The sequence below is a fragment of the Rhamphochromis longiceps genome, linkage group LG18, assembly GCF_057381845.1.
Source record: "Rhamphochromis longiceps isolate RC_006_pf linkage group LG18, R_longiceps_female_GT1.1, whole genome shotgun sequence".
Classification (NCBI taxonomy): Eukaryota; Metazoa; Chordata; class Actinopteri; order Cichliformes; family Cichlidae; genus Rhamphochromis; species Rhamphochromis longiceps.
Genome location: NC_140574.1, coordinates 20271785 through 20296740, shown reverse-complemented (window position 1 = coordinate 20296740; position 24956 = coordinate 20271785). Strand labels below are relative to the sequence as shown.

Here is a 24956-nt window from a genome sequence, read left to right as displayed (position 1 = left end):
GGCCTAAGGTGGTGGTTATGGTAAATGGACTGGTTTAGTGTATTTCAACGCTACTTGAGCACTTTATACAATATGCCTCATTCACACCCGCCCATTCGAGCAGTTTTTATTCTAAGCTTTGCAACATTGCACTCCAATGGATACAAGGTACTTATAATGGAATATTTGGCATGCAGACTGGAGCAGCCAGGGACTGAACTACCAACTTCTGAATTGTCGGATGACCACCTTTGCCTCCTAAGCAACAGTCACCCTGGTTATTTCTGATTATCTGTATTTACAAATTGTGTTAGTTTTCATTTTGTTCCTTTTAATAAAAATGAAAAGACAGAGTGTAAAGAGAAAACTGGGAGGGTGGGGCAAAATAGAAATTGTCAAAAATGAGTCTTTTTTATTGATTAATTGAATCTTTATTTTGAACATGTTGAAAAAGTACAACAACATAGAATTAAACAGAGACAAAGCAAAACAAAAGGAAAACGAGCAACCACAACTACAAATAACTTTCATGTTCAAAAAGGAGCAGGAAGAAGCATAAGCTTATTTAATCCCACCCCCTTTCCACTATCTAGTAATCAATAGACTGCAGAAATACCTCCTTGCAATTACATTATATGTCACATGTATTTTTTAAGAGAGCGAGAGAGAGACAAGCAACAAGCTGTTTTTTTCTGACTTGTTTTTTTTCCCCCGGTGCCATTTGAGTAAAACGGATCTCTTGAAGGACCCAGCATGCCAGGTAAAGGACCTGGTGTACAACTGTACATGATTAAGTCCTGTAAAGATAGTCCATTTGCTGCTTTGACTAAGTTGGAACAGCATAACAGAACATTGCTTTTTATTAGTAAAAAGCAAGCTTAACAGTTCAGGCTACATAAGCCCAGCATAGTGCAATAAAATAGTGACTTTCCAACATTACATATCCACCCAACCCCCCTTTGTTTGGTGGGTGGTTGCAGACAACAGGGACATTAATCATTTAAATGTGAGCCCCCAACATCCAAATATCATCAAGTCTGCTTATTAATTCCAATCACCTTTGCACTAAATGCTCATAACATTTATGATTCTTGAGTTTGAATCTGTGGTGCTGATTGAGTTGAGCTGTTGAACAAAGAATTTCAAACCAAGAACTGGTGTTATTTAAAGCCTTTATTATATTTTCGTCAAACTATGACGAAAGGGCATTAACTGAACTTGTTGATGGAAGTGTGGAAAATTGTGCGACTGAGCTTGAGGCAGCAGAGTGTCTGTGCTTCCGCTTTCCAAGTCTGGATTAGGATTGCTTGGATATTGAGGAACAAATTGAGGGAAAGGCACAACATATTGAGGGAGTACGGTGTCCGAGCTTCCAGTAGCAGCCGCCAAATCTGCATTAGGGTTGTTCGGATATTGTGGAAGAGGGACAAACTGAGGGAAGAGAGGATACTGGGAGAGGAAATGCACATTGGGTGGACGCTGCAGTGAGTGGGGATAAGCGTCAGCGTTAGTTGTGGTTTCAGTATCTGCTGGCACAGGTAGTGGAAAGGGCAAAAGAAAAGGTGGACCAACTGGTTTGTAACCAGGTAAGAGAAACTCTGGAGGAATGAAGGATTCTGGCTTTGCAGTGGTGGTTGGGGCTGCTCTTGTGGCTGGAAGTGGGGGATAAAAGTAAGGATAGAGGGGGGGAAAGGGTGGAGGGTATTGCTGGAATGGGGGCATTTCTGACTGCTTAATGGGTTCTGCAGGATCCGATACGGGAACTGAAGGATATGGATAGTGCATTTGTTGTGGAAAGAAAAAGGGTTGAGGAACATGGGCATACAATTGGTCTGGATTTTTGCTAGTGTAGGGCATCTGGGAGTTTGATGCGGGGTCCTGAGGGGTTTGAGAGGCAGTCGTCATAAGAGCTGGTGCTGCAGGTTTGGAACACCAAAGGGAGATTGGAATACCCTGCCACCGCATTGGAAGCACATAACTGCCACCCTTTAAAACAAGAAGGAATATCAGGACTTGCGTGTTACCAGTCAAGGAGTTAAAGTTATTTACCCCCTTTTAAAAGAGCCATAATTGTTAGAGATCACAATATTAAGTGTTTATGTTTAGCCAAGAGACCGTTCCAAACCCATGACTAGCAAATTAAAGCCTCGGCCATCTAAGGAAGATTTTGCATAATTTTAATTTACTTTTGATAATTAAAAAAAATAATCCTAAAACTAGCCAATTTTAACAGCAGGCTGCCAATTATTCAAATATAGCATAAGACTTAATTTCAGTTAAAATTACCTCTTGAACCACACTGCAGCCATCATAGGGAACCTGCATAACAAGTGACCGTAAGTTCCTCTGCATGTTGTAGCCACAGTTGGGAGGGACCTGGCTCAGAGGTACTGGCGGTGCATTTGCTATGGGAAAAAAAGTTTACATGACGATGCAACCAAATGGACACTTTACAAAAAAAAGAAAAAAGAAAAAAAAGAAAGAGCCCTGCTTGCTTACCTTGGTCCACTGCTAGCTCTGACACTCCTCTTCCCGCTACCCTGAACTTCATCCGATCCCCACCGCACAGCAGCAAAGGTACCATGCGCCTCCATGCTGCTTCTCTGGAACTGGTGTCATACGTTTGGCCTTTTGACCAGCCTGACGTGGGGGAAAAAAAAAAATCAAGAAGAGCAAGTTTTGCAATTATGCACAGAGGCATAGAGCTTTTAAATAAAAATGCAAGTACATCTCCAAATAAGCACGCTTTTCCTGCAGCCAGTGTCCTTACGTAAACTGTGGACCTGAAGCTTACCTATAAAATCTGCTTGATAGGATTCCTCCACGGATGAGTTTGTAGAGGCTTTCCCATATTTAACCTCTGACTCAAGGCCTGAGCCTTTCCCGACAGATTTTCCGAATACGACTTTCCCCTTTCGTGCACCTAACGCATCGGCCTCTTTGCGCCCTCCTCGCCTCTCTGTTTTCGTTAGTCGGTAACAGTCTATTGCTTGCACTAAATGGCACATCAGAATAACAGCTACAGCACAACAAACGGAGGCACGTCTCCCTTTTTCTCTACGCATCGTTTAGCTGTGCGTGTCTCCTAGAAATGTTAAGAGCTGGAAGGCGAGACTTCGCCATGGCTATTTGTGCGGCAGCAAACAAGCCAGGTGCTGCCACAGCGAATCAGAAGCCGCTGCGGGGACATCAACGGATTCTCTAATTACCTGCACTATATGCACCTGAGTAATGTCTAGTTAACATTTTATTCTTAACGGGCTTTGTGTGTGTGTGTGTGTGTGTGTGTGTGTGTGTGTGTGTGTGTGTGTGTGTGTGTGTGTGTGTGTGTGTGTGAGTGAGTGAGTGAGAGAGGGAGAGAGAGAGAGAGAGTTTAATTAAGACACACAGTAATAATTAATGAGGTAAACTAAAAAAAATAAATGCACAACCGCTGTCCCATCTAAAAATAGTATTGCATGTGTTCAGAAACCTCTGCTACTCATAAATGGAAGGCGCAAAAACAATTTCGGTCACGGAAGCGAGTTTCAGCTGCAGTTTCCAAGCTGACCAATGAAAACTGGGGATCAACCTCTTACGTGCTTAGAAAATATCGAGAATTTGAACATCTACGATGCCATGGCAACCACCAAAGCTCCACCTGCTGGTGAAGCTGCAGAAAGGCTGTTAAATGAACCACTGAGGTGGGATTATTCCCTGCCTCCAAATCCTTTGCAAACACTAGATTACCATATTTACACATTACAATAATTGTGGAAAGGTTTTGGCTTTTTTAAAATCCGGGGTCTTACCATAGATTTTACTGTTTATTAGAAAGTTATGTCAGAACGCTTATGAATGTTAGCATAACCAGTCAGACAGCAACACAGATGAGGTCTGCTGTTATGTTTACACATTGCCATACAGCTATTTCATCTCCATGGTTACTAACAACACCGGCTAGTCTGAAGAATCGCTCAATACTTGACTACCACTGCGGCAAGTACGTGGTGTTTTATTGTCGTGCTGTCTTCAGCTTATCTTCATATCTTCATAGACTATGTATAGAGGTGTTTGTTTTCACCAACTGTCAGCTTTATCTGTCCTTTTTCCCTCCTTAAATGATGACTGCTTTTATATATGTAAAAAATATATTAGACGTATTATACTTGGGTGTGTATGTGCTAGGAATAAGTTTTGATTCCTGGTAGCACATGAGACTAGCTCATTGAGCTGAGGATGGATTGTTTTATCTTGGGATAAAGACACTAAACACAGTCAAGACAAAAAGATGAAGTCCAGCTTTTCCTGCAAGTCTGTTCAAAGTACTAAAATATCTCCTACATGTACATTGACTGGTCACTTTATTAGATTGGTGGATCTTCTTTTGGCTTCAAAACTGCCTTGACTCTTCTTGGCACAGAGACAACAAGGTGCTGGAATCATTCCTCGGATAATTTGGTCCATGTTGATATGATAGCATCACACAGTTGCTGCAGATTTGTCAGCTGAATCCCTGATTGCACCACATCCCAAAGGCCCTCTACTGGACTAAATCACCCTTTATAACCATTCTATTGTTCAGTTTGAACTTCAGCAGGTTATCTTGACCACATCCACATTGGCTGGTTAGATGTAAGCGGTTGAACAGGAATACCTAATGAAGTGGCCAGTGAGTGTATATTTATAAATACATACCAACACTGTTAACAGTTCTCTTATTCAGACTTCTGTGTTTCATTAAATGGCACTGCTACATTAGCTCGTGATCTACTCCATGTTCCAGACGACCATATAAGACCTTGATTGGTTTCACATGGTCATATAATAATCTTGATATTATTATATGGATTAATATCTCACTCTTTCTAAAATCATTGAATGTTTCCTTTTATTTGTCATTTTTTCTCTTTGTCTGGTAAGAGGATGCGATGCAGTTGCCCAAAACCTGTCAGTGACCTACCCACCTATTGTATCAGAGCTGCGGGAGTTCTGAGGTACAATCGTGAGTCTGACAATCACAGGATGAATTTAACAACTTTTCCCCAAAGGGTAATAATAAATTAAAAGTCAAATATCTCCTTACTTTTTAAGGAAGGAAGCAAGGTGTTACAGATAATGTTACTCTGATAAAAAAAAAAATGTTATTCAGTCCCAGACAGAATACCCAGCACAATGTGAGTACTGTGGGGAAAAGGCTCATCCTCTACTTGTTCTAACATGGGTACATAATCCTGAGGTGAGGCAGATTGTAAATGGTCAAGTCAAAATCCCTAAATTCACCTATTGTACTACATGACCTCCTTACCCCCTCCTCTGTGTCCATCACAGACCCACTTCTGTTGTGCTCAGCGGCAGCAGCTATGTCAAATCCTGGTGAAGCAGAGACTTTTGTTTGAGGAGCGATCTAACCTAACCTTTGGTAATCTAACTTCAAAAGACCAGATGGAAATTCTGTATCACAAATCCAGAGAGAGTGAAGCTTACCACAAGTTTATGAAAGGCTTTCTGAGAAAACCTAGGTACACTTTTGTATGATTTTGCATGAAAATGCCTGTAAACAGAATGAAAGTAGGAACAGAAATATGACTCAAATAATGTGCAAAATTAATATGAGTAGCACTTATTTTGTATTTTTTCATAGAATACAATCAAGAGAATCTACAATCTACGGTGGTTACCCAGTTAATCTGCTTGCAGGGAAGACCTGTGAGTAGTTAGCAACATTCACACTGGAAGCCTGAAACTTTTGCATACAGTCATAATAAACAGACAGACAGACAGACAGACAGACAGGTAACTGCATCTTGATTTTATAAAGCTCTGTGAAACTAACGCAGTCTATTTTGCTATTGTTTAGCTTTCTCTGCACCAGGGGTCTTCAGGTTAAGACTCTCACATGCTCCAGGAAAGGGGACAACGTATTGCAGTAGCACAAGTGAAAAATGCTTAAAAATGGAAGAGGAGGAGGTGTTGCTCCCTTTTTATGATTGGAAACCAGTTCAGTTTGGCATATGTAATCATCAGGTAACATGCAAATTAATATTACTTCTATTTTTCATGACCCACAGAGCTTGTTTTGTCTTATTATATTGTAAATATATGACGTTTTTCCAACACAGAGGTTTCATTTATGTTTGAATAGAGGCCTCAGACAGCTGCATTACACACTAATACAATGCCCCCATGTGGTCACACTGTGTCTACATAATACATTGAACCCAAAACCTTCACAAATGCAAGACTTTATTATTACGCTAAATAGTATTATTATTTATAAAGAGAAACTACTCAGTTTTAGTATCGTAAACTAGTAAAGCTGGGTAAAAAGGCCAAAAGACAATCAAAATGACCCTGCAGAGGCTGACGAGTTTAGACATTGAAAGAGAACTTGAATGTAGAGGTAAATTTGCAATAAAGCAACCCTCCCACTTCTTTCAAACTCCACACTATTAGGTTATAAGAATAATAATTGTTTTTTAAAAATAATTTTTCAAAAGTCCATGTTATTGTGTGCAAAATAGAATTTCTAGACATGATAATTTCTTCTTTTGAACTTTATCTGTATTCACAGGTGGGGTCTGGAGTTTTACAGAAATTTTATTCCAGTGGCATCACATTCCTTACCATGTTCCCTGGTGGCTCTGCTCAGGTCTTGTATCCTCTCAGATTTGATCAGATTGATCATGAGACTTTGCGGAAGTGATTTAAAAATGCACAATTTAAACATTAAAGAAATCCAGTGAATTCCAGTTGAATTGAATATCCTCTATAGTCAGTGTTCCTGTCCTTACCAGCTTGGTTACAGTTATCCCTCTGGCCTCTTGGCTGTACTTATCGTCGTCACTGAACACAATGGAAGAGTTTGTATAGTGTATGACGACGTCAGTGCCCCTAATCAACAAATCAGAGCTATATTCCAGTCTGATGGCAGAGCGACATGCTATCACACCAATGGAAACATATGGTAGATAGCATTTTTTTTTTTTTAATATTTACCATTTATTAAATATTGCCTCTTTAAATTATATTATTAGCCCTATAGTTGTTGTCATAGAGGTTGCTGTCAAAAAATGTTTTTGTCTATGGGGTGTAAATGTGATATTTAAAATTTGCACAGGTGAGCATAAATACATAATGGCAATGAGCTACAGTCCATTTATATGCATGTATTTTTTCTGTACTCGCATTGCAGGCTGTCCTTGAACATGTCTGGTGGCCGATGCTTAAACAATGCAGGCAATGTAACTTGTAAGTGGAGCTGGGGTACTCCCACACCCCTGCAGCCCATCTTTCTGTCCCTCAACAAAACTGTTGGAGTTCGAGTCCTGGGGAACAAACAAGTGTTTGTTTCCTTCTTGGCAGGCAGGCAACAGGCTAAGTTCAGTGTGGGTACCTGCTGCGCTCAGGTAAGACTGAAGCACTGTGCAACTAGTCTGCACATTGTGAACTGGCTATTTTATAGAATTAAACATATGACAAAACATAAGGGCTAAAATGGAAAAACAAAAATTGGAAAATATGTTCATTTTGAGTATGACACTGGAATAAGTCTAAAAGTTTGGATATGGGTATGCATTACTACCAGTTTTCTGATGTCTTTCTTTATGAAAGCAAATATTTTAACATTTAACTACACAGAGGGTTTAAATGATTTGCAAAATGACTGTAACAAATGCTAAAGTGCTTCATTAACGTGAAAAATCTTTGATTAGGGTGAATACGTGCATACTTCAGGTTCATCGCTCTCTAAAGACGAGCTGCTGGCATTGGCAGCCAAAATCAGGATCCACGCAGCAATTCAGCATCTTCACCGGTACCTGACGACGCCCTTACATCCCCAAAAACTTAAGACTACACCAGCCCATCACTTACAGGTTACTGCTCAAAGGCTCCTGAAAGTCAGTGACGATGTAATGATGAATGACAGTGACAAAGCCTTCATCCTCAAGTGCCTTCAGGATTGTTGATGTATATGTAATATTGGAACATGATGACAGTGACTGAAAAAAAAAAAAAAAAAAAAAAGCAAAGCTGGAAAAACATTTTGCATGTCTCATTTTTTTGACTTTAGTTACCAGAAAACGAAAGGAAAAAACAAAAAAACAACAACCATTTTATGTACTAGCACCTGAGTGCCAGCATGTCGATATATAGAGATAATCCTTATAGCATGCTTGGCTGAATCAGTATTTTCTCATTTTTAAGGCCAGACTTACCTTTATTTTAAATTCAATTTAAATGGAGCCCAGTTTCACAAAGAGAATATCAAGTAAAGGTATTATACAATTAACCCAATAAATGACTTTCATTACTCCTTGTCTAAATAAAGTCATCTGTTGCACATTAACCACTTTATTTCTTTTAGGCTGGTCTTGTAGTTGTTTTTTTTGTTTTTTAATTTCTCCTCTCTTTTGCCTTGTAATATAAAATCAGTGTAGAGCTTCCCAAAGATTAGATAATCAGGTTGTTACTCCAGATATTTCATACCATTGCATAGTATACCCACAGTAAATTATAAGCCTGATGACAACAGATGCGTTAGTATGTCAACTCAACACCACACCGCAGTTTCAGAGTTAAATAGTTAACAATATGTTTTATTAATCTTCTTAGTTTCCTCCAAGGTTTGTAAATATAAAAATTCAGAAATCATACCAACAGGTTCCCAATGTTATTTTCACAACAGTGATGACAGACTTTTAAGTGCTGCAAATTTCTACACGGTAAACTACTTGATAAACAAATTTCTACATTTGGCTCAGTGGTACAAATGACACATTGTTTCTTTTTTTCCCCACAGAGATCAAATTATATTCAAATAGTTAAAGACTACAAGAACCAATGTTAACTCTCTCCTTATGGGCTCACTAATATCACCTGGATGAACTCTGTAGTAGTATGAATAGTACAAGAAAATGACAAAATGGCCAGCACTGTTGCCATGGATCCCACTCTGGCGTCAGGGGCGGGTCATCTCTAAGGGGCGCAGTGAAGAGTGATGGGGACATCCAGTCTGTGCTAGCAGTGTTCCTGCCTTCAGCGCAGACGTTCATAAACATCACCTCACAGCCCAGTGAGAAACCCACCTCAGACCTAGAAGGGCAGAGAAAGGAGCAGGCCAAATTAAAAAGCATAAACCTTCACTTTAGTAGAAGTGACTCCAAAACAAACAAACAAAAAAAGTCTTTGTCACACGACTGTACTTACATGGATGGGCTTTTAGCTTCAGCTAGGAATTGAACAGTAAGGTTATGAATGGTGGTGGTGCCTTGCGTTCATGTGAATGTTCATCTTCATTTCATTATCCAGGATTTGCACAAGCTGCTGCATGGAGGGCAGGTGACCTGACTCCAATTTGGACCACACTGGTACATCTATAAAAGAATATTTTCATTTTAATTTGTGGGCTAGATTTTGTTCCATCATCTCAAGTTTATGAATGTTATTGCAAGAAAAATTAAATAAAGTCAAATCCACTGGGCACTAAGTACGTGCTAGAATAACACTCACCATTTAATGTGATTTCAAACGCTCCTGTTGACATTAACTGGTTTTCAATCATGTTGCTGAGGAAGAACACCATCATGCAGGCATAAATCTGATGGAGAGGAAAGATTTCTTTTATTTAAACAGAGTCTGCAATGTTCAGTGAGCAGAAATTAGAACAAAAACCCCACAGGATAAAAGTGTAGTAACAGGTTAGCATGTAGCTGCTTTAAAATATGACGTTCATGCCATCCGTTAGTGTAGCGGTCCCCAACCTTTTTTTGCGCCACGGACCGGTTTATGCCCGACAATATTTTCACGGACCGGCCTTTAAGGTGTCGCGGATAACTACAACAAAATAAAACTAGTACCGGTACCGAAAAAAAAGATTTATTCATAACACACGTGAAAACATCCAGGAAAACCGAGTTAATGATAAAAACGATAACAAAATGACGCTGAAAACCGATAAAAATCCTGAAAACCATACATTTCACACCTGAGCCTCAACTCTCGTGGCCCGGTACCAAACGACTCACGGACCGGCACCGGTCCGAGGGTTGGGGACCGCTGCGTTAGTGCAATTCAGTAGTCACTCTCAGTGGAGTAACACTTGCCAATATGTTAACATTGTGAAGTATATGGCTATTTCTCAAAATAAATACATTTTAAATCCAAGTAACATATGGGCTCCTGCAGTTATGCCGTTAAGACTTTACTGCAGGTCTAAGTTTTGTTTTATTTGTTACCCGTCTGCAGTTCGCATGACAGGGACTGACAGAGTTGTGCATGCCTGTTTTTGACGCACACTCTTGAGCAGCTCTCCCCATATTGGCTGATGAGATTACAGTGCAGTAGGATTACACAACAACAAATGACAGGGCCTGGCACAGTCATTAAAACCAGATTTCTGCTCTCAAGCCAGCTGATTTAGTGATAGCAGTCTAGATTCATGTTAAATATCATGCGAAAGGATTCCATGCATATACCAAAAGCAGCTTTAAAATCAAACACATACTCAGTGGAAGAAAAACTTAAGATAGTCTTTGTTATCAAACATATGTGGCTTAGAAGCAATTTTAAAAGAACAAATTCACTAGCAAAACCAGCCCAAACCAAAATGAATAAGTCTTTATTGTGTATTTAAAGGCAAGAGTTGCTGTTATGCGCTTGGGTTTCAATGGCACAAAAATAGTTTTTAATCTTTTTCAGCCTTCTGTTAAAATGCAAGAACGACCATTATTGCAGGAAGGCTTTTGGGATTTGCCAGGTCTCTAACCCTGGGGATAACAAATCCAAGCCAAACAATACTTAACAAAACAACCAGAAGCCACCAAATGAAGAGCTAATGAAATCCTGCGGGTTTTAGTTGTACTTGGCAGCCTGTAAGTAAACGGAAACTAGAGCCCACCTTTCTTCATTTCTACATGCTACCCACGCCTGTGCTATCTGCAATAACTTGCCAAAACAACGTGCAGCTCCATCTACTGAAAAGCCAGAGTCTGCCGTCTAACACGCTGTTACACATAAAAACACTACAGTAAAAACGTTCCCATAAGGACACAGTTTTGATTCCAGGAAACCTTACCTTATTTCCTTGGCCCCATTCCCACATTCCGGGGGCTTGCATACCAAAGAGAGCGAATGGGTCCCTGCCGATGATAATCAGCCCAATCACCAGCAGTTTGAAAACAGACAGGAAGGAAGCAACGTGTCTGTGGAAACAAAACAAAAATATGTTTAGATATGGATTTGAATACAGCTCTTATACGTGATAGCATAAAGCAGACAGAGCTTGTTACTGAAGTAAAATCTCTCCAAAATCTTTAGTTTTACATTGTGAGACATTGAAAACAATGGTTAAAGACTCTGAGGGGGCTTGATACCATCTCCATTTCTTTTGCACAGCTTTTCTCGTGTGTATTCATTAGAAGCCCAGAAAAATACCTAAGAGTCTCAGTAACACCACACCTTAACTACAACACCTGGGACTGCTACACAAATACATCTCACATGTAATACAAATACAATCCAATTCTCCAGGCAATGATTCCTCAAAATGCCACAGACTAATTATTCAGAAACCAAGTTATAGTCCATCTAAAACGGTAAACACAAAGAAACTGTTCCATAGCAACTAGAATACAATGAGAAAGATTTCATGTGTTATTTATAAGTTCTCTTTTGAACTTTATTATCATAAGTCACAGTGCTGATTGTTGTACAGATGGACTTGTTGGTTTAGCTAAATACCTAATGTTCTGATGCAAGTCTTGATGCATGCTCAATCATCCAGGTAAGTAAATCCCAAAAAGTTGATTCTGTTCATCTGGATGTAGTGTTTTCAGTGGGAGAAACATTTCATCACTCATCCAAGTGACTTCTTCAGTCTCAGCTGACTGCAGGTTTCCCCAACCTTATAAACAGTGCATTGCATTGCATTATAACTGAAACCAGCCCACTGATTGAATAATGGGCTGTTAGGTCAGTTCCTTGATCATTAATATGCTGGTTTTAGTTACTATGCATTTACGCCTGTCATAGTGCCTGGTACTTTTTTTTAGTAAATACTTGACCAGGGGTCTAAGCGATCCGAGCAGGTACTAAAATGTGACATCATCAGACTGCATGCCACCGATTGGCTGGTCAGTAGCATCACTTATCTCGTTTACAAAAATCAAAATCTGGAAATGAGAGAAACTGCTACAAAAACAACGCTGTGTTTCCAGAGTCTAGCGTTCACATCGTGGGATGCTCAGACGTGGTGCTATGACTAGGGATGGGTATTGATAAGATTTTCACGATTTCAATTCCATTTTCGATTCTGTTTAACGATTCGATTCTTTTAAAAAAAAAAAAAAAAAAAGGAGAACACTAAGGTCGAATAGCTTAGAACTTTTTATATCTTCTCTTTGAACAAGATAAAAATTTAGGAGTAACATGGCCTTACAAACCCAACAGTGACATCTTAAGAGATCCAGCCTACGGCTCTTCAATGGGGTGTCACAGGGTCCCCAGGACATAAAAAAAAAAAAAAAAAAGTAAAATAATAAAATAAATATTCTTCTGTAGCAATAACAAAGTATAACATAAATTATTCTGTAGCAATTACACAAGAATATCCAGTAATGTTCCTGCCTACAATTAAACACATTCACTTACCATCTGCTGTGGCAAATGGGTGCAAGCCTTTTACCACAATCTTAGCCACTGCTCTGTGACATTCGTCTATCCTGGCCTGAAAGGAGATGTTAACGGTAGACTGCAGCGAGAACTGCCAGCATCTGAGCCAGACTGTCTGTCTGTCTCTCTCATCATGATCACCTAAATGCGCAGTAATGGCAGGTTTTGTAATAAGGCAGATCGCGCTAACATAATATGCACTGTTAGTTGATTATTTACCTGCCACATTAACGGGAGAGGACGTGCAAACGTTACCGCTGCTGCTGGGTCCGAAGCGGAATTAAAAACACGACATTCATTTAAGGTTATCGCGTGTTTTGTGAGCTTTTCCATATTCGTAGTGTTTCCTCCCTTAAATGAAATGTCTACTTTGCAAGTATTGCAAGTTGCCCTGTTGTCATCTGTTCTCATAAAGTATAATCAAACTTTTGAGCGTTTGAGCCGCCATGTTTCCTGCCAGGTAAATGACGCTCCGCAACGTGGTGACGTCATTCGGGGCGACTGGAATCGATAAGGGAATCGTTTAAAAAAAAATGGCAAACAACTCCAAGGAATTTAAACAGTGGGAACCGGTTCTCAACAAGAACCGGTTTTCGATACCCATCCCTAGCTATGACGACAGTCACGTGTGTTAGGTACCACTGCTTTGTAATAGAAAACCAGTTGATCCAAGTCTAGGTGTGGTAATCCATGGCCAGTAGGTACTAATGGAAAAGGGGCTTAGGTACCAAAGTACTTGGTACTACAACCCAATGGAAAGTCCTTGAAAATGAGTTGAGCCATGGCGAGCTAATCTTAGTAGGTACGAGTGGAAAAGGGCTATAAGAAATATGGGAAGTGGTGGATTTGGTCATTTGGAACAGATTTTTCATTACCCTCCCAAGTTAAGGCTACATTACTATTAACTAATACCTAATAGACCATTACGTATGTCATATAATCCTACACCATAACAAAGCTATACATTTTTAAAAACTGAAGGAAAAAAAGTGCATGTCCCCACCCACCCATTTACATTTCAGAAGATTTCTGACTTCATTTATGTTGTTTCTTTCTTTTGTTTCTTTTTTTTTTTTAATCTTTATAGTTTTTAAACTTCTATGTCTGTAGCTTTTTGACCTGTTATATCTTGTGAAACAAATTTATCTGTAATGCTGACCCTGCATTAACTTAAAATGTGACAAATAAAACTAAAACACTAAAATAGTATGACATTCCACTTAATTTACATTTAAATACTTTAGCTGAAACCATCACATCCATGCCTGTACTGTATACACCAAGGAAGGTATGCAACTTCAGCCCCATGGCCTGAAAATTTAAGCAATTAAGGAATGCATCACAGTTGTTTGGATTTCCTGCGGAGAGTACCCATTTAACATCTTTAAAACTTGGGAATGCAAAATGAAGTAAGCTGGAGTAAAATTAGCCCAGTTCATCTAACAATTTATCTATTGCTGACATTTCGATTTGATTTGTAGACATTTTCTTCATTGGAGTGATTTTAGGACACTGGATCAAAACATCTTTAAAAAGGACAGCAGTTTAAGCAGTGTCTACCAAAACTACCAGACACCAATCCATGGCCAGATATGTTCGTGCTTGAGAATTTCACTTCCTTAGACAAATCACGGCTAATCCCAGGGAGCTTTCAGCCCACTTTAATAAGGCTCGACGTAATCCACTTGTAACAAGGCAGGCAATCTTTCGCTCTCGCTTACCGATACATGGGAACAGGAAGATAGTTCTCCCCTTCAATGCGGATGTCTGGGTACCGCTGGTACAAGGCCTGCGTGTACTCCTCAAACACCCGCTTGTATCCTCAGGAAATGCTGTGGGGGGAAACAAGGACACTGCTAGAAAGCCGAGCACAGTCTAAAGTCAAAACAGGACAGGCTAACAAAGGTTACGTTGATGATTTAGCACGAAGATTTGAATTTTAAACTTCTCTGTTGATCATTTACTCAAAAGTTTTATATGTGACTTGGCAGCAGCGCGTTATCATACATGAAAGCTGCATGTTCACCTTTGTGGGCTGTGTTTGCTTTAGTGACTAGCTTATTTACATTGCAAACGTGGCCTTAAAAAAATACTTTCCTCGTACACAAACGTCAAACAAAGTGAGAGTTTTCAGGTTAGCACACCGCCTCCTGGTCAGGTTAATATTTAGAGTAGTTAGTGGACTAATTTGCCTAAAATCTCCAAGTCTATCAGCGAAAACAATATGTTAAATTTACCAACAATAACTGCAGACCAGTTATTTTACTGTAATCTGGGGGGGAAAAATCCTGTCGTCGTAGCGTAACAATGATAACACATTAACATAACCTACACACAGTAGACGGTTTATTAAAGGTTTAACAGCGGAAGTGGAAGCCATGTTTTCCACCAAATGTTTACGAAAAAAGTGCAAAAAATTATCGACTTCCAGAAAATGATTTCAGTAGAGCTTTTGACAACTGTTTATTTATTCAGTTTGAACAACCCGGAGCGTTGTTATTTCCTAACAAACATCCGGTAAATTAACCTCCTATCGGCGAGCGTTTATTTTAGGCCTGCGACACTGTTAGCCGGGGGCTAGCGTGCAATGACTCGCCAGTTTTTTGGCTCATTTGCTTACCAGATTTGAAACCTGAGAAGAGGTCCAGTGGCAAACTGCATCTTCATTTTCTTTATGCCGCTGCTGTCACCAGCCGTGGCACAGCACAGGGAAAACACCCCCAAAACCAGGAGCGAGAACCGTATCCACTTCATGGCTATCCTCTTCGACGGTCTCTTCCTTAACCCGTCGTACGCAGGCAGGTTAATCTGTACATTTCGCTTCTGGTTGGTCCCTCCTTTTCCTCTTCATCCAATCGCAGGTTTTAACTAGTACTGGTTTCATCTTTAGCACCACCTCCCGCTCTGGCAGTTCAACTGATTGACAGAGCCTTTGGGCTAATAAAATATAACAACATGGATCACCCCATCTTAACCTCCTAAGACCCGAACTCTTCTACGGCATGCATTTTTAATTTCTCTTTGATATTTGGGCATATTGGGGCCCAATGAACGTAAAACCAAAGAATTACCACATTTTCTTTACCTTATTTTTGTTAAGAAAAATAAGAGCCCCATATGAGGATATTCGTTTAAAATTTTGATAGAACAGTAGCAGTATATAACCTTGTAAGTGTAAATCAGGCCCCTGTAAAGCAAAATTGAGTATTTTGGTCTAAATAACCCAAAATGTGATGTCCACATATGTGGATGCCAGGTCCTAGGAGGTTAAAGATGGGGTATTTCCTTAGTGGGTGTTTTGATAATAGTGTTGCAGCTGATCGGATACCTACTAAGGCCATATGGAGCAACACTTACACTGGCAAAATTCATGGAGTCATTGTGCACCATCATTCCCCCTTTTGAGATCAAAGTCTCATTATAGGATAGGGGCCATCAAAATGTTATATTGATTTTAAGTTAGCCTTCCCTCACAGGGGCCAAGTCAAATAATAGAAGCAAAATATTCTATAGCAGCTATTTGCTTTTACAAAAAACAAAAAAAGCCAGAAACCATCAACTTAGTCATTCAATTATTTATAATTATTTATACAGAGCCACATCTGACCAAGAATAAATCAATTCTGTTGAAATTTCAAATCTGAATCATAGTTTTGAAAGAGGTGAACTATGTTCACCTATGATGCAGAAAAGAAATCATACTGCATTCTTAGTGGTGGTATAATTTATTTAATGAGGTGCATAGACAACTTCAATGACCAATTCCATCAAGAATGAGCCCTCCAAAACTTGTCTCGATTTTTTAATGTACATGTATCCAATTCTGCACTAGAAATGAGCTGTCTGCCTAAAATATAAAATCACATATTTAATGAATAGTGTTCAAAAACATTTTATTGAATACACAGAAGTTAATACAATGAAACAAATATAGTAAGAACAAAACACAATTTTCTAATAAAACAGCTCGTTACTCAGAAGAGAAGGTTTTCTGCTTGATTTAGTGATTCAGCCTCGCTGATCGCTCCTGATCCACAGCAGACTGCAAAGCCATCACTGTCTCTGTGGATGAAACAAATGAATGTAAAGCACACCAAAGTAAATCCTTTCTTAATCCTTTGTCAGGCTATACATTTAATTTTGACAAAACAAGATGACTGTTTGGCATCTATGCATTTTTCCTCCCAATCTCACCCTGAAAATAATGACTAAATACAGCAGGAAAGTGTTTAGAGAGGTCACATTTGGAAACGGTTTTTCTTTCTATAGTAACAAAATTCTTTTTACAAGCCCTAGGTATTGCCCCCTGGTGGCCATTAAAAAGAATAGAATTTTAAGACAGAGTCTACACCTTTATTTAAAACAAAAAAACAAAAGAAAAAAGGCTGGAGCTGTGTTAGAAGGGGTAAAGTTTTGTGTAATGAGCAAGCAGATTTAGTACATTACATTAACAAAACAAATCAAGCAATATTTTGGTTGGTACAAACCCAATAACTTTTTGGAATGATCAACCAGATTGGAGAGTCCTTCCTCGATGTTGTATGAGATTTGGCCCATTTCTTGTATGAGGTCACCTCCCCTCTGAGTAGAAAAAAATAAAAAATAAAAAATAGGCGAAATTACTAATTTAAAAAAATAAAATGACATTGTAACTTGAATCCTGGGAAAAAAACATACAAAGTTAGGAAAACTCTACCTTGAGCTCTGAATAAACTTTCTCCTCCAGCTCAGCCACCTGAGATATGGCATCATACACACCGGTATCCAAAACTGATTCCTACATCACAAAAAGAGTGACAAGTTAAATCTGAGAAACTTCCACACAGGTTATAACTGGATTCATGCTGTGCAAGCTTACCTCTTCTGAGGAGCTATTCATTGGCTCCTGTGTCTTAGGTGCTTCACTGGCTTTGGAATTGCCATTAAGTTCCTTCACTCTGCAGAAAATGTTTCAAGCTTCATCATACAATAAGGCGACTGAGAATTCCCATTAGAAAAAAAAAAAAAAAAAAAAAACAAGCCCACAGATTCAGAGCTTCATATGCTAAATACATACCTGTCAGCATAGCGCAATGTGTTCATTGTATATTCACATGAGGTCATACCTGGAGACACCATAGCAATCTGTGAAACAAAGAAAAAATTTTATTTGATGTGGATTTCAAAATATCCAATGCTGAGAGGAAGTCAAATTTGGTGTGGTAACATACCATGCAGGTCCTGGACTTCTCTCCAATGAAAGAATCCCTGAGGACTTTGGTCAAAGTGCTCATTCGGAAAGGAATGTGATCACTGTTCTTTCCCAGTGAACGGATACACTCCTACAGGATACAAGAGAGGAAACACCAGCGTTTTGAGTTGCTGTGCATACATATTTAATGGAGAGAAAACAGAGTACTTCTGCCTTTTAATCAGCCATCGCTTACCTTGAGAGCCAGAAGGCTGCGGTTGATCTCGGCAGTCTCAACTAAAGTACTCCGGTCATTGCTGCTGACATCTGTACCACGCTCATTGCCAGCCAAATCGATCAGTGAAAACTTGCCGTGCAGCGTGGTAGCACGGTCATTGCGCCGAAGAACAATTTGAAGGATTGCATGAGAGCGGGATGAGTTGGCATTGGCTGAGGTTTGGCCCGACGTTCTGGAAAAGACAGTGAGATTCTAACTTAGAGTTTGCCTACCTACGGTACACTAATGGGTAATTAATACGTTTTTGTGCCCTTTCAGCCACAAAGAAAAATGCACAAGGAAACATCAAACACATTCTTGATACTAAACTACCTGCATGAACTGCCAATCTGTATCATCTTGATGACCTCCTCTGCTGAGGTCACATAGACCTCTTCGAGGCCGACCACCTGAACCTGTTGTCGTTCATCTTCCAAAACACGCAGCTTGGCCTTCTTATGCAGCAGGTCATACACCTAAATAAAAATAAATAAATAAAGGTCTAGTTTGCTATATGGATTAATTGAACACGTGGATTCAATAGATATCTTCTGAGTGAAGGGTGTTCCCTTCACGTCTTCCTACCTTGCCGTTGTAAATCTCAAAGAAGCTGACGTAGGCAGAGAGATCCAAATTAGCATACCTCCTGTGGTGGAGGTAGGCAAAAACATCCTGGGCTAGAAGTGAATAGACTCAAATTATGACAAAGTCTGTTTTTTGTACAAAATCCAGTTGTTTCATTTAAGGTCCTACCTGCTAATGCGTAGATGCCTTTAGCACTGTTCTGCTGCTTTCCTGTGAAATCACCTCCCATTGTCTTAAAATCAAATAAAGACTTTGAATAAATTCCACATTTGCAAAATTGTGCTTCAAACCCCCCCCAAAAAAAACAAAACAAAAAACCCTCAAAATCTTAGATCAAGTGGAGACTTACATGAGTCTTACCACTTCCTGTCTGGCCATAGGCAAAACATGTTGCCATACCACCTTCAAAAATGGACTGGACTAAAGGTTTAGCTGTGAACCTAAAAGGAAAATCAGAATTTTAGTCATCATAACATTAACAGGAAAATTACAGCATGTATAAAAGTATACATCGAGTCTCCATTGTACTGGTTAATGTCCCAGTTGAAAAAGCTAAGTTAGAAAATGTACAATCAGAGCCACTGTTGGCTTAAAGGAAAAATTAGGTAGTTACTTGTAGACAAGTTCATTGGTGGCGGTCTCATCAAAGGAGTAGTCAAAGTGGAAGACTTGATTGTCCAAGTACTTGGTGAGGTCCACCTTGTGTTTTGGCTCATGGACCAGTAACGCACCTTTCCCAGGTACAGACACCACATCAATCTCCTTTTTATTAATCTCTACAATACACAAGAGTATCGGAGTTAGTGTATAAACATGGCAACTGTTTTCTCTCCCTCAATTACTCCTTTATATTCAGATGATAGAATAGAGAATCTACAAATTATTCCTGACCTACCCTGCTTGTTAAAGGGCCGCTTGCGAACACACACACAAATCCTTTGGGGCTCAATCTTAAAAAAAGGCAAGAGATGTGCAGAGAAATGACTGTGCTACAGTTTGCAAAGCTACAATAAAACTTTCTGGATGGAACATTGTAAGTCCATGTTCAAACCTACCGTTTCAGTAGTTGATAAGGGTGTGATTTCCAAAGTCGCTCTGAAATCCTGAATCATCTCAAAGAACTTCTGGTTGGGCCGGGAACCTTCCAGAAACTATAAAGACAAGCAAACAAAAGGTACTGTAACAAAATGAGGAGTAGTTTTGCTCATGTTTAAAACAATTTACATAAAAAAAAAAATAATAATAATAATAAAAATGGTTGAAGAAATCTTTCACCTTTCCCCTCTTGGTTTGCATATCTGGGGGCTTTACAACACAAGAGAGCCTTTTATTGCCTTTGTTCAACTCCACGGGAGCCACAGATTTCCTCCTGCCTGAAACGTGAAAAACCAAACAAACAATATACACACTGAATACACACACACACACTGAAATAAATAAATAAATGAGATGTTAACACCTAATACCAATAAAATGGTAAGGTTACATACCTTTAACTGTGGATGGAGGAGGCATTTTCTCAGGTTCATCATTTTGCTTTATGGCCTCAGGAACAAAAGGCTGCAAAGTCGCTGGTTGTGTATCATTCTTTTTACGCTGCTGATTCGGAATTACTAGATGACAAAAAACAAATATAATTCAGATTTAACAGAAGGAAAAGACCAAAATATTTCTTCATACATTTAAAGTACTCAGAAACTTATTCAAATACATTTTAACAGGTACATGATATGACTTTGTACCCTGCAGATAACCAAATGAATATGGCATGGTCACCAACAACAACATGTTGTTAAATGAAACGGATGTGGCTCTGTTATGATTTTTTTTAAAATGCGTTATGCATTTTAAAAAAATCTTTTTGTTTTCTGTTTTAAATGAATAAGTAAATCACAACCAACCAGAGTTTTTGAGGACTGGTGATGGTGGGGGCTCGGGATGTATGGTTTCTGGGTTAGCTGAAAAGGATTCTATAGCTGAGACTGGTCCTTGAACAGAACCTGGAGCCTGAAACATACACGTCTGCCGAGCCTGGGACCGAGTAGCAACTGAAAGTGACACAAAACCAAGTCAAACTGCTGAAATATGCGTTTATGCAATTCAGACTGATTATTACCAGCATTATTGATCTGGATTAAGACAGCCACTACTGGTATAATGGAGGAGAAGGAGGAGGAGGAGGAGAAGGAGAAGGAGAAGAAGAAGAAGAAGAAGAAAAAAAAAAAAAAAAAAAAGCTGTACGAGGCTGTGTGGCAAAACACAAGTGACACCAACAGTAAATTCACCACTTATTTTTCTAAAAACAGAACAATCAAATTAGACATCCACAGTGGTAGAAAAGTGTGTTTTAAGTGAATAACAAAGATATGAAAACACTAATGTGCTGGTCATTAAAATGGCCTCTAAGTCCTAAAAAAAGGACTTAGAGGCCACTGTACATGCACTGTTTATTCTCCAATGAACTGATCAACCAGTGATAACAATCAGCGGTCCTTTTTATAGCACGATCTTATTTCTCAACAGGCAGAATTTAAGGACGAAGAGACAAAAAAAAACAAAAAAAAAAAACAACCCCCCCCCCCCCCAAAAACAAACAAACAAAAAAAAAAAAAACCCATTGCTGCATATGCATATACAATCACCCAACACCTAAGTGTGTTTGATTTGCATCCCTTGTGCGTTATTATTAATCTAATGTACATCTAAAATCTGGGAGCAGAGGTCAGCTCTTGCAAGACTGTCACTCCTCGCCCTTGCACCCATAACCAAAACAGGACAGATTTGCTTTAACAAAAAACATGCACGCCGTGCCGACCTGACTCTTCAGTTCTTGTGACTGCCGTAGTAGAAGCTTTTGGAAGGAAAGAAGCCATTAGGCAAGAGTACTTAACATTTACACCTGACACACACAGAGAATCAATATTTACATACAGGAGGCAGGTGCAGGAATCCTAGAGGAGCGCAGTCGACCCTCGTATTTCTACAGAATAAAAACAGAAAGAAAACTGTATAATGCTCAGTCCAGTCAGCCACTTAACTCCCTCATAAGAAGCACCGTGTACTTATGTGTAATATAAGTTATTAGAAGATCATTCTGTATGTAGTTACATCAAACAGTATAAAAGCAGGGGGAGATTTTTAAATCCAGATGATGTATTTAAAAATCATCTGGCGTTTATCACTTATAAAACAAACAAAAATGCTCAATTTGAATTAATCCACTGTCTTAAGGTCATCAACGTGTGGAGTAGAGCATTGCTTCAGGTTTGCTCACAGGAAGTGTTCATTTACAACTACAGTTGAGTTCCTTTTGGATTACACCTCATACAGCATAAGGCTTCTACTGAACATTCAAATTCAACTCACATGCACCCTTACCTGAAATAAGGGTCAACTTAATGTCACAGGAGAGGCTACACAAGGAAGCAGGATCATCTAACCTTGCTGTCATCTGGTGACTGACAGCAAGGTTAATGTAATAAATTATGAGAAAAAAACAATGTAGGCTAGCACTTACCTTTTCTGGAACACGAGTCGGTGGGTCAGGAGTTGAGCTTGTGATTGAATTTATAGGGTCCAAAACCTCTGGATTGAGTATACATAACTCACTTAGATCAATCTAAAACACAGAAGAAGAAGCAGACTCAGCATATAGGATATGTTAATGTATACTTGGTTGATATCACCTCAGTTACGACATTACTGACCCCCTTTCCACGGCACATGTTCCTCTCATGCCACTCAACCATAACTGTGGACTTGTCAACGGATTTCACGGTGGCCGAATGGACTCGACCTAGTTCACGTACATAAAAAAGCATGCCTGAGTTAAACTCACCGCACACGGGAAGTACAAAAACACATAATACGAACGGATTTAATGCAACATGAGCTCACCATCACTGCGGCTGATCTGGACAGAGAGTCCAACGAGAAGTCGGGACAGGCTGTTCTCCATGATAGCGCCTTCTTAAAAAGCTGAAAATAATGAAGGTAACGTTAGCGTATTAAGTATCCAACTCATTCTCTACCAGTTGTGCTGTCGTCGCTGTGAAAATATGCCGCCTTTTCATGGAAACGTAAAGTTTGATAAAACCAAACCGTCAGTTGTTTCCATTTGTTTGTTTTTAGTTTCTTTCAAGATAAAAATCACACTTACCTTTCACCCGTACCAAACTCAACAGCGCCCAGAATTTAAACTGGCGTTATTTCCGAGTATTTAAGAATCTGATTGGTCATCGTCATTTCATAGAGTCCGGCGTTCTTCTTCTACGGATTTATAGGTGGTATTTAAATTGATGTTACACTGCCACTCATCGGACAAGTTAGGAAGAACCGCTACAGTTGTGCAAATCTAAGAATTAAAGTTAAAGTTACCAAATACTCGTCACTGATATTTATCCTGAACTCAACTAAATTTTATTTTCTAAACCTTAACTGAAACTGAAAATAAACATGATATAAAATCATTATACAACCAGCAATGGTTTAGCAATATATTTCTGCATGACTTTATCTGTCTCACATATCAGTTGTAGCCCTTTGATTTACAACATTGTTTTGGTTCATTTCCCCCCCCCAGGCATTTCTTACACACTTAATCAGTTAATCAGGCTGAGATCTGGACTTTGACTGGGTCATTGCAACACATTTGTTCTTTTCTTTTTCTGCTATTCTCGTGTAGATTTGGTGCTGTGTTTGGGATCATTGTCCTGCTGTATGCTGTAATTTTGGCAAACCTTTAGCTTGTCATTGCTTCACATTTGACTCTAGAATACAGAGGAGGTCGTGATCAACTTAGTGACTGCCCTAGTCCTGTGGCTGCAAACCAAGCCTTACTCATCACCCCTCCATCACTGTGCATTGCAATTGTTGTGAGATGTTTGTCCTGATATGCTGTGTTTGGTTTTCAGTGTGCATTATGACCAAAAATCACCACTTTGGTCTTTTCTGTCCAACAGACATTGTTCCACAACTCTTGTGGTTTGTTGAGATGCAACTTTGGGAAAGTCGTGTTGCTGTGTTCTTTTTAGAGAGAATAGACTTTCCCCTTTCAAATCTTCCAGACAAACCTTATTTGTTCAGTATTTTTCTAATCGCAGTTTAACATTTAACATCCTAACGGAGGACTGTAAAGTCTGAAATGTAGCTTTTGGATTTTTTGCAGTTTCTGTGAGCATTGCATGACCTTGACCTTGGGATGAATTTCCTGAGATGTCCGCTCTTGGGAAGATTGTAACATTGTGTTAACACACACCTGAATGCTCCAGACCAGCAAAGTACCAAAACCCCTATTTTCATAGTTTGGTCACACTTGCAGATGCTTAATTAACGACACATGCATTTGATTGGCAGCACCTGGCTGTTACTTACACTCATAATTCCTTTGGAAAGAGTAGGAGTGTAGTTAGTTTTGACAGGACTGTATCTACTTATTTGGTAGAAAGTCCAGACTACTCCCACTCGCTTCAAATGTAGCAGTGCAGCCTAGAGTTTAACTCGCTACAGATCACTATGAGATGTGACATTAAAAATAATGACAGAAAACAGACCGATGCATTTCTCAGAATTCACATTTGCCACATTATGGAGTAATTAGACTTTCAGCAATACAACATTGCACTATGACACAGTGATTTTGTTATCTTAACATGAACAGGCTAACAACTGTTTACATGTAGATCACATAAAACACTGTTCTGTGCAAGATTTTATTTTAAATTTTGAAATACTTTTTAGATCATAGGAATATTACCAATGAAACCTAAACAACAAATTTAGAGACATTACAAGTACAGACTTTAGTCCTGTTTTCCATAGTCCAATGGCAGCCATGCCGATATTGGACTATTGATTTGGCACATCCGTACAAAATATAATAAAAATGCTGCAAACAAATATAATTGCAGCTTTTTTCAGTGGGAGGCTATTTTTAATAGGGTAGGGGCATTATCATGACATCACTGAAACCAAACAGGCCTCTTTTAATATTACATTTATAGATATTCCAGTCCGTGAACACATCCCTGATCATTCCACAGTGATCCCCAAATGTGCTAAAAGCTGATCTAATTGGCCTATTGCATTTCATGCTTGCGACCACAAGAATCCAGTGTTTATCCACACGCTGCCTCTCTTCTCACACTCACTGCAAACCAGGCACAACATTTCAGTCCTCCGTGACATCAACAATCAGGGACAGCTGGAGAATGACCCATAATGCAGTTCAGCCTTGCCTTCAGTGTGGGAGGCTTCCCATTTTTTTCTCTTTTCTTTTTCACCCCTTAGCCTCCC

At 39.3% G+C, this 24956-nt stretch overlaps 4 protein-coding genes across 5 annotated transcripts; 1 reads left to right on the top strand and 3 right to left on the bottom strand.

Moving 5' to 3' along the window:
* Nucleotides 1-490: 490 nt before the first annotated feature.
* On the bottom strand, nt 491-3044 carry LOC146648151 (uncharacterized). The gene is made up of 4 exons (XM_085389978.1): nt 2774-3044; nt 2479-2619; nt 2266-2384; nt 491-1965 (listed from the first exon to the last, which is right to left on the bottom strand). Exons 1-4 carry the CDS (start codon nt 3042-3044, stop codon nt 1156-1158), a joined length of 1341 nt encoding a protein of 446 aa, XP_085246104.1. The 3' UTR covers nt 491-1155.
* A 2359-nt stretch (nt 3045-5403) lies between these two features.
* LOC146648150 (glutamate-rich protein 6) lies at nt 5404-7928 on the top strand. The gene is made up of 7 exons (XM_085390458.1): nt 5404-5480; nt 5603-5667; nt 5819-5985; nt 6533-6615; nt 6767-6925; nt 7154-7367; nt 7674-7928. Exons 1-7 carry the CDS (start codon nt 5404-5406, stop codon nt 7926-7928), a joined length of 1020 nt encoding a protein of 339 aa, XP_085246584.1.
* Nucleotides 7929-8529: 601 nt separating this feature from the next.
* On the bottom strand, nt 8530-15433 carry selenot1a (selenoprotein T, 1a). The gene is made up of 6 exons (XM_085389481.1): nt 15251-15433; nt 14352-14462; nt 11036-11162; nt 9472-9559; nt 9169-9335; nt 8530-9054 (listed from the first exon to the last, which is right to left on the bottom strand). Exons 1-5 carry the CDS (start codon nt 15382-15384, stop codon nt 9211-9213), a joined length of 585 nt encoding a protein of 194 aa, XP_085245607.1. The 5' UTR covers nt 15385-15433; the 3' UTR covers nt 8530-9054; nt 9169-9210.
* Nucleotides 15434-16506: 1073 nt separating this feature from the next.
* kif2c (kinesin family member 2C) lies at nt 16507-22925 on the bottom strand. Of its 2 annotated transcripts, XM_085389910.1 has the most exons (23): nt 22822-22925; nt 22560-22640; nt 22370-22458; nt 22180-22281; nt 21594-21642; nt 21478-21513; nt 20564-20710; nt 20153-20275; nt 19938-20035; nt 19718-19813; nt 19558-19612; nt 19276-19438; nt 19012-19102; nt 18831-18894; nt 18663-18754; nt 18411-18553; nt 18057-18270; nt 17841-17951; nt 17687-17754; nt 17489-17567; nt 17327-17407; nt 17118-17211; nt 16507-16692 (listed from the first exon to the last, which is right to left on the bottom strand). In XM_085389910.1, exons 2-23 carry the CDS (start codon nt 22618-22620, stop codon nt 16631-16633), a joined length of 2118 nt encoding a protein of 705 aa, XP_085246036.1. In that variant the 5' UTR covers nt 22621-22640; nt 22822-22925; the 3' UTR covers nt 16507-16630. The 2 variants fall into 2 exon arrangements, with proteins under 2 accessions (XP_085246036.1, XP_085246037.1); XM_085389911.1 differs by lacking the exon at nt 21478-21513 and having other exon boundaries at nt 22822-22923.
* Nucleotides 22926-24956: the final 2031 nt, after the last annotated feature.

Excerpts from the sequence above, each read along its gene's own strand:
- LOC146648151 (XM_085389978.1), bottom strand. The coding sequence starts at position 3,044 with ATGCGTAGAGAAAAAGGGAGACGTGCCTCCGTTTGTTGTGCTGTAGCT. Across the intron at positions 2,620-2,773 it reads CTATCAAGCAGATTTTATAG|GCTGGTCAAAAGGCCAAACG; the intron begins GTAAGCTTCAGG and ends CCCCCACGTCAG. Across the intron at positions 1,966-2,265 it reads GCTGCAGTGTGGTTCAAGAG|GGTGGCAGTTATGTGCTTCC; the intron begins GTAATTTTAACT and ends CTTGTTTTAAAG.
- LOC146648150 (XM_085390458.1), top strand. The coding sequence starts at position 5,404 with ATGGAAATTCTGTATCACAAATCCAGAGAGAGTGAAGCTTACCACAAG. Across the intron at positions 5,481-5,602 it reads GGCTTTCTGAGAAAACCTAG|AATACAATCAAGAGAATCTA; the intron begins GTACACTTTTGT and ends ATTTTTTCATAG. Across the intron at positions 5,668-5,818 it reads TCTGCTTGCAGGGAAGACCT|CTTTCTCTGCACCAGGGGTC; the intron begins GTGAGTAGTTAG and ends GCTATTGTTTAG.
- kif2c (XM_085389910.1), bottom strand. The coding sequence starts at position 22,620 with ATGGAGAACAGCCTGTCCCGACTTCTCGTTGGACTCTCTGTCCAGATC. Across the intron at positions 18,895-19,011 it reads CAGGAAGTGGTAAGACTCAT|ACAATGGGAGGTGATTTCAC; the intron begins GTAAGTCTCCAC and ends TTTGATTTTAAG. Across the intron at positions 16,693-17,117 it reads TCATTCCAAAAAGTTATTGG|AGACAGTGATGGCTTTGCAG; the intron begins GTTTGTACCAAC and ends TTTCATCCACAG.